The 13587-nt window shown below is 57.4% G+C and overlaps 1 protein-coding gene across 1 annotated transcript in view; it reads left to right on the top strand.

Moving 5' to 3' along the window:
* Positions 1 to 13587, top strand: part of NTSR1 (neurotensin receptor 1) — a 30122-nt gene that overhangs the window by 13476 nt on the left and 3059 nt on the right. The window contains exon 2 of the mRNA XM_081033793.1: positions 13169 to 13370. Within this exon, the coding sequence (XP_080889919.1) occupies positions 13169 to 13370 (202 nt within the window). The remainder of the gene's footprint in view (positions 1 to 13168; positions 13371 to 13587) is intronic.

Genomic DNA, 13587 nt, shown 5'->3' with positions numbered 1-13587 from the left:
GCTGGCATCTGGGTGAAGGGCCTCTGGCAGATGGCAGTTTTCAGGTTCCAGAAGGTTCAGTGAGAAGCTACCATGTGCATTGGTCAGAATTGTGACATCACTGCAGAGAGGCCTGGCACCTCAGTCTGACGGTCTGGGTCCTGGGAGCCACAGAAAGAACCCCCGCTGAGTAGCACGCACATGAATATTCATGTCAGCATTGGACTTGCAAATTCAAGTGATTTAAATGTCGTAAACTCTGTGAAGGACTTTTTCAGGAGGTTTGTCAGAAAATGAATCTTGATTACCAGTCCTACCAGAGAAGCAGCCTCCTCGGTCCTGGCAAAGCCCCCCCCCCCAGGCCCCAAGTCACAGCTCTGGGGGGACAAAAACTAACACTAACTGTGGGGGGGGTATCCCTCCTGAAGCAGTTGAGTGACCTGCACACCTTCCTCCTCTCTGGGCTGTAAGCACTTCCTGGTGCAGGGACCCTGCTGGTGGCCCCCCCACGTGGAGTCAGTCCCACATCTCTTCCAGCTTTCTAGGTCTAGAAGAGAAGTTCTAGAAAGCTCGGCTGCAATTGACTTGCTCACATGCCGGGTGGGGAGCCTCAGAGGGCAGGGTGTGCTGGTCTGGCTTCTGGGCATGGAGAGAGTGGGCAGGGACATCGCCCACACAAGGAGCCATTACAGTGATGAGCTGTGCGATTAATGTTAACTCAGTGAAGCATTGTGACCGCTGATGGGATTGCTCAGCCACTGACTGTGACCCTCACAGTCACCCCTGGGCTCAGGTGCCCATTTATGGATGAGGAGACGGGGCTCTGAGGCTGCGGTTGGAGAGGCCCCTGCTCAGCCTGGGGGGCCATGGGACCCGGTCTGTGGACATCGAGTCTGTACCACCCCCTGCCCAGCCTCCAGTCCTGAGCCTCAGCTCCCTGGGGTGACTGGTCCATTTTAGAGGCTCGGCAGGCGATGGGGGCAAGAGAAGAGGGTGCCGTTCCTGGAGCGAGCTGAGGTCCTCACACCCATGAGGTCTTCAGTGTACCCTGCCCACTAACGCTCTGGTGCAGGTGGGTGTGTCATGGGGGCACAGAGAAGCCCAGGTGCAGTTTCTGGAAGGTGTAGCCCCAGATGGAGGCTGTCCTGGGGGCCCCTGATGTCCTCACCACGTCGTCCCCGGGGGGCCTTCCTGCCCCACCATTCTTACAGAGGGGCTCCATTTTTAACACAACTATTGTCTTGGGTCGTTTCAATTGAATAAGTCGTCCTTGACCTTGTGCAAATTCTGGGTGTGACCTGGGGGCCGGGAGCTGCCCCTCTCTCCTCTGCTGACCAGAGGTGGGACCAGGGGAGTGCCGGTGCCAATGTGCCCACCTAGTGCCACCCACGTGGGGCCGTGGGGTGGGCGCCACCTGGAAGCCGCCAGGACCACTCTGCCCAGGGCGGTGGCCAGTCTGAGTCGTGAGCGGCTTTCGGGTGAAATGCCCGTGATGCCAGAGCGTCCGTGTGAAAGGAAGAACGGGCAGCGTCTTGCTAAAACTTGCATACGGCTTGCATGTTGAAGTGATGGTATTTTGAATATATTGAGTTAAAGAAAATATATTATTGAAATTATTATCACCTGTTTGAACTTTTGTAATGTAGCTGCTGGAAATTTTTAGATCCTGTGTATTGTTGGCGCGCTATTTCCATTGGGTTGTACTGGCCTGGACTCCGCCTCCAGGGGAAGAGGGTGGGTGCCTGTCTGACACCTGGAATTCCATGCGTGCTTTGCGCCGTCTCCCAGAGCCTGTCCAGGCTTCGCTGGGTCGGGGCACCCCCATGATGGGTCAGCCCAGCCTTCCCTTTGCCAGCTGTTATGGTCTGAATGTCGGTGTTCCCCCAAATGCATATGTTGGAACCTAACCCCCACTGTGTGATGGCCTTTGGGAGGTGATGAGCTCCGGAGGGTGGAGTCCTAGGCCCTCTTTCAATCCTTTGGGGCCTCAAACAAGTGGCAGTGTGAAACGAGAAGAGGCCTCACAGAACCCGTCCCCACGGGCACACAGCCTCCAGAGCTGTGAGAATTAGTTTTCTGTTGTTTGTAATCCCCTCCAGCCACGGCAGTTTGTTACATCAGCCCGAGGGAACACGGCAGCCATTCCTTCATTTGTTCACTCAGGCAGCATTGAGTGACTGGGGTGCAGGCCCTGTCCCCAGACAGCGAACTGTGGGTGGGGGTGGGGGCAGCAACCAGGAGAACAAATGTACCTGTCCTAAACGGCCATGTGCCAACTGAAGGGAAAGTGGGGGCCCTGCTCCACCCCCTCCCTGGCGCTCAGCTGACACCTGGCCCACGGGGCCCACACCTGGCCCGCTGGGCCCAGGCAGAGGGGCAGCACTGGACACTCAGGGGGGCCAGCATGCCTGCCTCATCTGCGCCTGAGAGGTCAGCCTGTCCCCACGCAGTCCGCGTCCACCTGTCCACCTGGAGCTCCCAACAGGCCCAGCTCCCCGGCCAGCTCCAGGCAGTTTTCAAATTGCCGGTAATTGCAGCAGGCGGAAGAGGTGGGGCCCTGGCAGGGAGAGAATGAATGCCTCATTTGCTTCCCTCAAAGGCTGGTGGCGGTTCAGCTAGATTACCGCTGTCATCAACAAAACCTCCACAAAACCCCAGCGTTCTAGGCTTGAAGCACTTTGTGTCTAACAAACGAACCAATTATGTCTTTGTGACAAACTATTGTTATGAGGGAGATTAAATCCCTTCCATGGGTGGGGGAATGGGACAGGCGAAATGCCTGGCCCCGGGGAGCGGCCTCCACGCTCCGTGGGGAGGAGTCTACTCGCTCCCTCAGGTGCAGTCGGGACAGAGCCCCAGAGAGCAGTTTCCATGCTCTCGGCCTCACGTGGGGAGGTGCTGGCTTGGTTATTAGACGGCCATCTGCTGTCACCAGTTAGCCATTAGCCACTAACATAACTGCTGTGGCTACGCCAGGAGGTGGGTTGTGGGTTGGCAGAGAAGCAGATTGCGGCTAGCAAGTGCCGTTAGCAGGAGGATTACATTGTGGATCGTGTGGATCCTACTTCCTGTGTCTCCCCCGGCCACCAGTGAGACTGGGGTGCAGAAGACCCCTCGTTGGGGTACTGGCGGATGTTTGCTTCTGTGTCTCCACCAGCCGCCATCGAGAATATAGCGGTGTGACTCCCTTATCCATAGCTCCGCGGGTGTTCCTTTTTGGCCTCCCACATCCTGCGTTCTTATGTGAGGAGCGGGAGCTGAGGCCCTGCGTGACAGTGCACAGCCCCTGGGAGCCACCTCTGTCCCTTGGCAGCTCTGACAACACCAGACTGGGGCTCGCAAACACTAGACAGGCCTTTCTCGGTTCCAGAGGCCGGACGGCCAAGAGCAGGGCACCAACAGCTCCCTGTTCACAGTGGGCGTCTTCTCAGGTGGGCAATGGCTGAGGGCGCTCTCTGGGGTCTCTGTTAGGAGGACACAGATCCCATCAATGGGGGCTCCACCCTCGTGACCTAATCACCTCCCAGAGGCCCCGCCTCCTGACGCTGTCACACGGGGAGTTAGGATTCAGCGTAGAAATTCTGGGACCCAGACGTTCAGTCCATAGCAGAGCCCCTCCCCTCCGTCTCATGTGAGGAGTGGCCGCCTCCTATGGTAACACAGAAAATAAGCAGGTGAGAGAGAGCGCCCAGGGACGTTGGCTGTTTTTCTCCGTCTCAGCCTGAGGGGGAGGGTGCAGCCCCCACCAGGAGACCAAGGCCTAGAGCACCTTCAAGGGGCCGTTTCAAAGTCAGCAGACAAAGCCAGGTCACCATGAGTGGGGACAGTGAGTGGGCTGCACGGAGCTCCGGGTGACGTGTGACAGCAACAGGACAAACGGGCCTCTGTGTGGCCTCAGCCTGTCAGGCGTGCAGCACCCACCTCCATGGCAAATGGAGGCAGCGGGTTCTCGTGCTGTCCCCCCACGACTCCCACATCTGTGCGGAGAGATTGCACTTGTCCAGACGTGGCAGGGAGGGCAGCTGGGAGGACGCCCGCGCTGCAGGGAGCTCCAAAAGTCCAGGGAAGTGGGATGTGTCACTTTCCATTAATGCTGTGCCCTTAACCCTGAGTGCTTATGGGGGTGGGGGTGCCAGCTGGGGCGGCTCAGAGGAAATTGTGGAAATTAGAGTGCAGGTGCCTCCAGGAAGATGGACCTGGACCACAGACGTTTCCATGGGAAAGAAAACCACATTGTCGGAGGAAAGATATAAGGAGGGACCTCAGATCTGGGGGGTCATTAGCTCATTAGCAGCAAAGACACCTGTTGGAGGTTTATCTAAACAGGAGTTGGCGTCTCAGGGCACCAACCACCACGCACGGCTCCGGGGCCCTGAGAGCTTGGGAGCCAGCTGGGGTCGTCCACGGGCGTCTCTCTCGCCTCACGTCCACCGACCCCAGCTCTGCCCCAGCCCCCTCCCTCCCAACCCTCCACTGTATCCACTCTGGTCCATGGGCACCACCCTGATGCAGGCTGCCATCCCCTGCTTCACCCCCTTCTCCTGCTTCCACCACCTGGTCCCTGCCTGGCCGGCCCCCACTCCTGAAGTCTCATGTGCCCCGCTCCTGTCTCCAGCCCATGGGGACCTCTTTTCCCTCCGGTCTCTGCCCAAAGGTCCGTCCTACAGAAAATGGCTCCTTGTCCCCACAGCCTAAGTCTCCTGCCCACCTCTGTGTCGTATGTGTTTACGTGTCCTCCACACTCAGCTTGGTCTACATGCAGAGGCCTCACATACAGCAGGTGCTCAATAAAAGCTTGTGAAGTTTCGACAAGGGGAGCCTGGGTGCATGGTACATTCAGAGTGTGGAGGATGGGCCCGCAGGCCCAGGACAGGCGGGAAGACAGAGAGAGGCTGTAGCCAGTAAGAGCTGGGAACTTTCCAAGAAGAGATGCACAGTCTTCCCGCTCAAGCCTGCAGCTCTCAGGCTGGGAGAAGCTGGCTGCCCCTGGGCCATCTCCAGGGCCTGAATCCTGGGGACGGGGTGGGGGTGGGGAGGGGAAGACAGCCTGGTTCCCTGAGTTCCCACGGGAGGGCTAGTGAGGTTCAGTGACTGGAGAAACATCAACAATTTGGGCAGCCTCTGGGAGCCATCTCTAGAGGGCAGGCTCCCCTCAAAGCCAGTCAGCCCACTACTGGCTCCCACAGGCTCCAATGTCAGCATTGCCAGGCACCCACACGGCCTGAGTCTGCCCAGGGTCCTGTGGCGAGAGGGGCAAAAACCAGAGCCAGGAGCACGTCCAGCCTGGTCTTCGTGCACAGAGGCTGCCTGCCTCCCGAGGGGCAGGGTCTTCAAGGTGGAGCAGCCCATCCTTTACAGGCAGGAAACAGGCCCAGTGTGAGAAGGTGATGTGCTCAGGTCGCTTGGCAAGACCCAAATGCTGGCCTGCCTTGTCCTTCACTCCAGGTCTAGAAATCCAGGCCCTTCACCCAGTGACTCGTCTGCCCCATGTATGTGTGTGTGGGCAACAGCGGCCTGCAGTCCACTGGGCCCATACCACTTGGGGGCCCACTGCAAAGAGGCGTCCTGTAAAAGAGAAAAGCCATATGGAACCTGCCCCTCGGGAAGGAGAGAAGATTGATACGGTGGGGGGTGGGGGGACGTGTTTTGGGACAATGCCAGTCCCTCTTGCTTTGTTGATTGACTTTGTTCTAAGAGAGAACTGCCAGCCAGGCTCACGTGCACAGTGGGAGCTGAGTGTGGGGAGGGGGGGGTACAGGGCACTGAGTCGTTTCTATGGCTGAGCTTACTTCTAATTGCAGCCGTTGTGGGGAGCAAGTCCCAGGAGGGGACCTCGTTAAAGGAGCACAAAGTGTCACTTCCTGGGGGTTAAGCCCGGAGCACACAGTCCCTTCCAAGCCCAGGAGCTGGTCAGGTTAGGAAGAAATAGCCAAATGCTGGCTGAGCTGGGGTGCGAGCCTCCAACGGGGCCCTAGGGGGTCTGGGGTTGCTCCCAGCCCTCCCTCACGTCGGCCACTGGGCTCTGGATCCATCATAATCAGGTTTTACCAAAAGCGGGGACAGGGCGCTAATTCTATTGAAAGGAGCCGAGACGCAGGCTGCAGAGCCAGACGTCCACATCCCGGGAGCACAGGGACCAGCTCTGCCAGCGGACGGTAATTCTCCATCGGGAAGGAGCAGGACATTTGCTGAACTGCCCATGCAATTACATGGCAGGAAAACACCGAAATTGTGGGGCTGGAAATTCAGCTGCCAGCAATGATGGGAACATGGAGGACACACACGGCAGCCGGCCACGCCCAGGGAGAACCTGTGCCCAGGCCGAGCGTGGCTTTGGCTGCAGCTGGGAGCAGGGCTCTTTTCCAAACACGCTTTCTGAAACAGCATCAGTGCCTGCTTGGAACTCTCACCCACCAGCACAGCGTGTCCCAGACTTGCAAGAGTTCACCGTCCCACAGCTGAGGGATTTGCACAACTCCCCAGAAATCTGCTCCCAGCACCTGCGTGGCCCCTAAGGGTCCTGATCAGGACCAGGTCCTCAAGTTTTCCTGGCGTGGAGCACAGAACGTTCTTTGATGGCTCGACTGCCATCAAGGGCACATGTGAAGCCAACGGAACACTCTGTGCTGAGTGATTTGGCACCACTTTTAATCCCTCAGAGTCAAATATGTGCCCTGCACCTTAGAAAAACGCAAACAAAAGGCTTAGCGAACCTGATCGAGTCGGCTCATTTGCGTAGTGGGGTGAGCAGCAGCCAGTTCTCACACACTGGGAGCCACCTGCGAGACAGACTTTGCCACGAGCAAGAAACGGGCACTGTCACAGTGTGAGGTGTGAGTGGGACAAGAGCTGGGACATCTCATATGGGCCAGGGTCTCTGTGTGTTAGGTGACCACTAAGGCGTCTTCCTGCCCAAATCTTGTCGGGCACAGAGGTGGGGGCCATGCCCTGGGGTCAGACCTCCACCCACATGCTCACTGCTCTGCCACCTGTCCTTGTCAAGGATTTTTAAAGCCCCGTTTGTTGCTACTTAGCCTACGTCCCCCTGATATGAACATTCTCGTGGGCTTTTTAGCCAACAGATATTTGAAAACAGGCCTCAGCCCACACTCTGGTGCCTGCTGCACACTGCCGACGGTTTCGATGCAGTTTTGAGACGTGCAGCATAAGCAAAAAGGAGCTCACCACCCGGCTGCTGAGCCCGGAGCAGCTAACAAGACCCCCACCCCAACTCCTGGCCAAGGCCAGGCCCTAGGGCCTGTCCTGTGTGCTGCCAAGGGGCGGGGTCCCCTCCAGCCCCTCCACAAGTACACTTCCCCCCGGCACAGGTGGAGGAGGCAGGCATGTTGGGAAGGCCATTTCCCTAATCTGATTGAGGGTCTCCCAGCAGCCTGGCTGGTGCCAGCACTGCAGCGCAGCCTGGAGTAGACAGGATGTGGCTCCAGAGGGGCTTCTGTTCCTCCAAGTTCACTCTCAAACTGTGGCCTCTGTGGCTCCATCCCCCAGGAGGGAAAGGCTCCCTCATACAGGGCCTGGGTGATGGGGGGGGGGTGGCTCCTGCACCTTATTAGAGGGGGTGGCTGTCCACCTGCCCCTTATTAGAGGACGGGAACAGTCTAGGGACGGGGTGGAGAGTTCCTGATGGCCCCTGCCCCTGGATGGCTTGGGGGGCCCCACCCCAGGTCCCTGCCCACCTCAGGTTTGTCCTACCGGGTCCTTCCTCACTCAAGACCCCCCCCACCAAGGTGCCCCGGCAGCTTCACTGGTCACTGTCCGAGGTGCTGAACCACAAGGCTGCTGGGGTCTGAACACTCTCTCTACTCTGCCTCCTGAGACTGGTTCAGCCTCCCCCAGAGAGCCAGAGCAGAGGAGCAGGGCTGCCAGGGCAGAACGGAGGGGAGAACAAAGAAAGGAGATAGACAGGTTCAGCTCTGAGAGGCCACCGAGAAGCCGTGGCTTCTGGACTGGAAGTTATTCTCAAAAATCGGCAGTTGCCCCCAAAAAGTGTTCCCTCTGGGAAGCTAGAGGTGGGCACACGCCCTGAGAAGTTTTGCGGATGAGGACGAGGTCCTTGCCCCTGCCTGGCTCTCGCCTGTGCTCTGCGCACACTCCTTCCCTTCTTCTGCTTTCTGCCAGTAGACCGGCCCCGTGACGTTTGAAATGAGCGCTCTGCTGTGGGTCAGACTGGGCCTGGGCTCATGGCTGGGTCGGTGAGTTTTCTTATATGAAGTGAGGACGCCAACAGCTTCTACCTCGTGGAGTTAACGTGTGTATTCAATGAAGTGACACACAGAGTGCTGCGCAAGGCGTCTGGCGCACGGAAAGCACTCTGTTAACAGCTAGAGGCTGTGCACCAACTAGAAAGTGGGAGTTAGAGGCACTCAGTTGTCCTTTTTTATAATTGAGCCAAAATCTGTATTAGAGCTGCTTGGTAGTGGGCCGGGCTGTTGGGAAGGGCTGAGACCTGTGGCCAGGCACAGCTCAGCTCAGCCCTGACCTGCACACCGTCCATCGAGCGAGGACCCCCCTCCCCGTGGTGGCCTTTCAGGCACTAAAGAAGCCCCACGTAGCCCCTCCAGGTCACATACCTCGTTCTGTCTCCTGATTCTCCATGTGAAGCTCAGAAACACCGGCAGTTCCGGGGGGGGGGGGGTGCAGGTCCCCTCTGAGCCACACACTGGACTTCTCAGACATTCGGGTCTGTGGTCAGAGCTCACCCACAGAGCAGCATGCCGCTCAGAGCTGGTCTGTCCTATTGTCCAGATATTTGTCCACTGTGGACTGTGTGTGTTCTGCTACGTGGCAGACCTCTGAATTCTGGGTCCCAGCAGCATCTAGGGCTGGTCATCTGATGGGGGAATCCCTTGCCAGGCCAGCTGAGGGGCTCTTAGCATTCGCTACACGGGAGGGTTTGTACAGGAAGCTGTTTATCTCAGATGCCGTTTTACGAAGCCACTGGGTTTTACAAACACCCTGAGTGGAATTTTGTACCTTCTCACTCACCGCCGGCTGATTGAGGAGCTGGGAAGTTATGGGAGTCCTGGGTGTGTCTCTTTACCTAAACACAACAGGATTAATTAGAGAAGAATGGCCCAGGCACAAAACCAGCGATTGCTCTTCAGAAGAAACATAGAACGGGGCAGCAAACCCCTGGCTGACCGGAGGCCCAGGGGCCCAGCCAGGCTGTGTCCAAGTTCGGCCCCCGTCACCTGCCAGGCCCACCACACCTGTTTGCAGGCATGGCATAGTTCCCGGGGTCAGCACTCCCTTCCAGGCAGAACTGCTGCCCATCCAGCTGCCCCTAAACACTCACTTTCATATTATTTAATCATTTCATTCTGTCTTTTTCACAAGAGACCTGGGGGTGGGGGGGGCGTAGTCATAGGAACATTTGGAGGGTAAGACAGGAATTTCTCCCAGGGCTGAAAGAATTTATTTTCCATCACTACATTTTATAGCAAAATTTTACAGCAATACCTGAACTACGCTTTTTTTAAAATCCCAACAGTGTAATACATATAGTGAAAAGTCAAACTTCCATGATTTCTTCTAGTAGTCTTTTTTTTTTTACTTTTATTTATTTTAAGTGTGTTTTTCCAGGACCCGTCAGCTCCAAGTCAAGTAGCTGTCTCAATCTAGTTGTGGAGGCGCAGCTCAGAGCAGCCCACGCGGGGATCCAACTGGCGACCCTGGTGTTACGAGCTTCGCCCTCTAACCACTAAGTGAACTGGTCATCCTTTTCTAGTCGCCTTATGGCTTTTGTTTCTATGTTTTCATCTTTGCTCTATCTGAATATTCTTGGTGTGAGATCTCTGTGAGTTAGGATACAAGTTCCAGGAATTAATTCAGGTTGTCGTAAGGAGAAAAAAGGAATATTTATTTTGCTCAAGAAAAACTAAGGTCAGGAGTGGAGGCTGCAGGCATAACTGGATCCAGGGGCCAAAACAATGTCGTGGTACATTGGACGAACGCGATTGGTGCAGGATGACATATGGGGCCTACGTTTGTCCAATGAGGGCCCACCCAGACCTTTTCAAATGTGCAATTGGCCAGGTCTGGAGAGGAGATGGGTGGAGAGGTGGGCGGTTCCCAGGAGGCACAGGAGAGGTCCCTGGATGCTGGACGGCAGAGACAGAGGGTTGAGGCTCCAGCCTCCTGGCTTTGCAGCAGTCACCACCTTCTCCCCTGGTTTAGGTGCCATCATTACCACTTATAAAGGCATTTCTGGACTCTCGCCCATCAAACTGCTCTCATTAAAGTCTCTCTTCAGGCACTCCAGTAGCTGCTAAGGCTGATGTCTCCTTGTCCCCATACTGACTTGTCACTCTGCCTTTCCAGAACTTCCCTGGCTATTCCTGGATTAGTGTTTTTCCATTTGAATTTTAGAATCAGGCGGTGTATTCCTAAGTCACTCCATGTTTTATTGGGACAAACGCATAGACCAGGCATAGCCTCTCCGAGTCTGGGCTCTCTGTCTCAGGGGCCCTGGCTTCCTCTCTGCCAAGCCTCTTCCCTCCTGGGGTCACATTAGCAGGACTTCCCAGAGATGTTGCACATGGCTCATCAGATGTATTCCACTTTGCTTGTTGCCAGCGTGGGGGATGGGCTGCTTCCCTATTCCCAGAGGCAGGGGGTAGAATACAGGGGAAAAAAATACAGTGCAGGCTGAGCTGTGAGCCTCGTCAAGAGAAGGTGACCCCAAGAGTCAGCCGGGCACCCCATCACCCACCCAATCCAGGCTGTGTCTCGGTCTCCAGGCTGGAGGGCTGGGGGGAGTTGGGGGAAGGCACCTCCCCCTCTGGAAGCCAGCACTGGCGGGAGCCTTGTCTCCAGGCCCAGGGTTCCAGTGTCTGGGCAGGCAGGCCTGCAGGGCTGGGGCCCCCTCCACCTGCACCCAGGACCTCAGGATCAAGGATCTGGATTTTTTCTAGCTTGGGGAGCCACTGGGGTCCTTGGGCAGACCTCACAGCCCTGCAGGCCGGGCTCTGGCCCACGGCTTGCGGCCCCTGCCCGGCCCCTAGAAGTAGCTATTTTTGCTGCCTGCACTCAGCGAGGTGTGGTATTTTAAATGTTTTGACATTTAAAATCTGTGTTGGATACATTCGTTCTGTTTAAATAATACCTGGTTGTGGTGACTCACAGGGAATCAGTTTGTCTTCTGGACCCAGGCCCGGTGTCCCCTTGTGCCCCTACCCAGCCCCCAGCCTGGCTGGGAGCCCCAGAAACCTTCCCAGAGCTGCCCCTCAGACACATCAGCAGCTCACTGTCCTGCGGAAGGTGGACTCCAAATGGAAAGCAAAGAAGGGGGACGGCCCCCAGCCTCTGGACCTGTTCCCCAGCCTGGCAGGCGCAGGACATAGGGTGCCTGGTGGGGGCCGCTCTCAGGAACCATGAGGGTGGGCAATGAGTGATGGGTGCTGGGGTCGGCCAGCGAGCAAAAGCCCGTCCTCCCAAGGGACTGGGTGGCCCTCTCTAGTGTTTGCCCTCTAGTTTATCAGAACCTTGTTCTAATGGAGCTAGAGACGAGCTGAAGCTGTGCCTCCTGGAAGGACTCGAGTCCTCCCGAGTGGGGCCGGGTGCACCATGGCAGTGGGCAGGACACACGCCCCACTGGGAACAGGCCCTAGAGCGACCCCACCGCATTCCGGAAGCTCTGGCACTGCTGGGTGGCTGTCTGGTGTCAGAGGCCACTGCCCGCATTCACAGCACAGAGCTATGGTTGTCCTCGCCTGGTGACAGCGTCACGGCCACGTTGTTGACGCCTCAGCACAGGACCCTCGGCCCTGCTCTCAGGGCTGTGGGAAAATCCGGAAGAGGAGGCAGCAGGAGGGGCAGCCTGGAGCCCGGGGGACCCCACGTGCAGACACCCTGGGACGGCCCAGGCTGCAGGCAGTGCAGACAATCTCTCCAGGTGCAACCAAAAGCTGCCCTGAATCTGAAGCTCAAAATGAGCATTAAGAGCAGCTGAGCGGGGATCAGGAGAACCAGCTGGCCCATCCCCATCACTGGGGCGAGAGCTGCAGGTGCTGACAAGCGAGGGCGCCAGCACACACCTTGATGAGAAGAGCGGTTAGGAAAGAATGAAGTCACCGTGTCTGTGACCCACTGAAGGTGGTGGTGATGCTGGTCGTACGAGCAGCAACGTGGGAGTCCGATCAGGGCCACGTGTAACCTGGCTGGTTCCCGCAGGCCCATGTCTGCTCATTGCTCAGCCATCCACCGACGCGGTTCTGTTCCTGTCGTGAGCTGTGCCGTTCCCAGGACGAGGCCTGGCCGCCCCTTCCAGAAGCCCACAGCTGCTGGGCTGAGCAGGAGCAAAGGCTGGTCTCAGCCTGGTGCCATCGAAGGTCAAGTCCAAGTTCAGCCACTTCTGAGCTGGTGACTTCGGCAAGCCCCTTGGCCTCTCTGAGACTCGGTTTCCCCAGATGCAGAATAACATGGAATGAGAGGGGCCAATAAGAAGCACCTTTCAATGTTTCAAGAGGCAGTTTCCAAATGTGAACTCACTGCAAACCGAGTGGAGGATGCAGGGCTCAGCCATCCTAGAGAGAGGTCGGGGAGGTAGCCATGCGTTCAGGGGCCGTATCCATGGACGCTCTGTATCCATGGGGACCAGCACAGCTCGTTCAGTATGTCCATCGAGCCTGGCAGGGTCCAGGCCCTGCGTCACGGAGTCCGGGTTTTACGTACGTAACTGCTGGGCCCTCTGAGCGGAGGAGGGCGGCCAGGGGCCAGCAAAGCAGAGAGCCCTGCTGCCTTCATTCATCTCTTCATTCATTCACCCATCCAGTCACGGTTCACTCACTCACTCACCCCTCCATCCTCGCATGCACTCACTCATTCACTCATCTATTCCTTCACTTATTCGCTCATCCATCCACTCACAGAGAGCCTGGCTGCTAGCCACAGGCAGACACCCCAGACTCTGCTGCCTACACAGCGTCTACAGGCTGGACCCTGTACAGACGGCTCCGCAAGGTGCCGGAGAGTCTTCCAACCTCGTCCGAGCAGGGCCAGGGCAGCAGATGTTGATTCAAGTCTGGAGATGGGGGCCTGTGTCTGCCGGCCACCGCTATAGACCGAGCGCCTCCTGCACTCTGGGCCCTGGACCCCCAGCCAGCGGGGCAGGAGCCCGACGGTGTCCCCTGCACACGGGTCTGATGAGCGGCCCTTTTCCGTGTCTCCACAGATCAATACCTTCATGTCGTTCGTGTTTCCCATGGTGCTCATCTCCATCCTGAACACCATCATCGCCAACAAGCTGACCGTCATGGTCCGCCAGGCGGCCGAGCAGGGCCAGGTGTGCACCGTTGGGGACCAGCACAGCTCGTTCAGTATGTCCATCGAGCCTGGCAGGGTCCAGGCCCTGCGTCACGGAGTCCGGGTTTTACGTACGTAACTGCTGGGCCCTCTGAGCGGAGGAGGGCGGCCAGGGGCCAGCAAAGCAGAGAGCCCTGCTGCCTTCATTCATCTCTTCATTCATTCACCCACCCAGTCATGGTTCACTCACTCACTCACCCCTCCATCCCCGCACGCACTCACTCATTCCCTCACCTATTCCTTCACTTATTCGCTCATCCATCCACTCAGCCACCCCACTAGTCTCCT

Source organism: Rhinolophus hipposideros, assembly GCF_964194185.1.
Source record: "Rhinolophus hipposideros genome assembly, chromosome: 22".
In the NCBI taxonomy this organism is placed as follows: domain Eukaryota; kingdom Metazoa; phylum Chordata; class Mammalia; order Chiroptera; family Rhinolophidae; genus Rhinolophus; species Rhinolophus hipposideros.
Note: the sequence above shows the minus strand (reverse complement) of the source record. Positions and strands in the feature narration are given on the sequence as shown.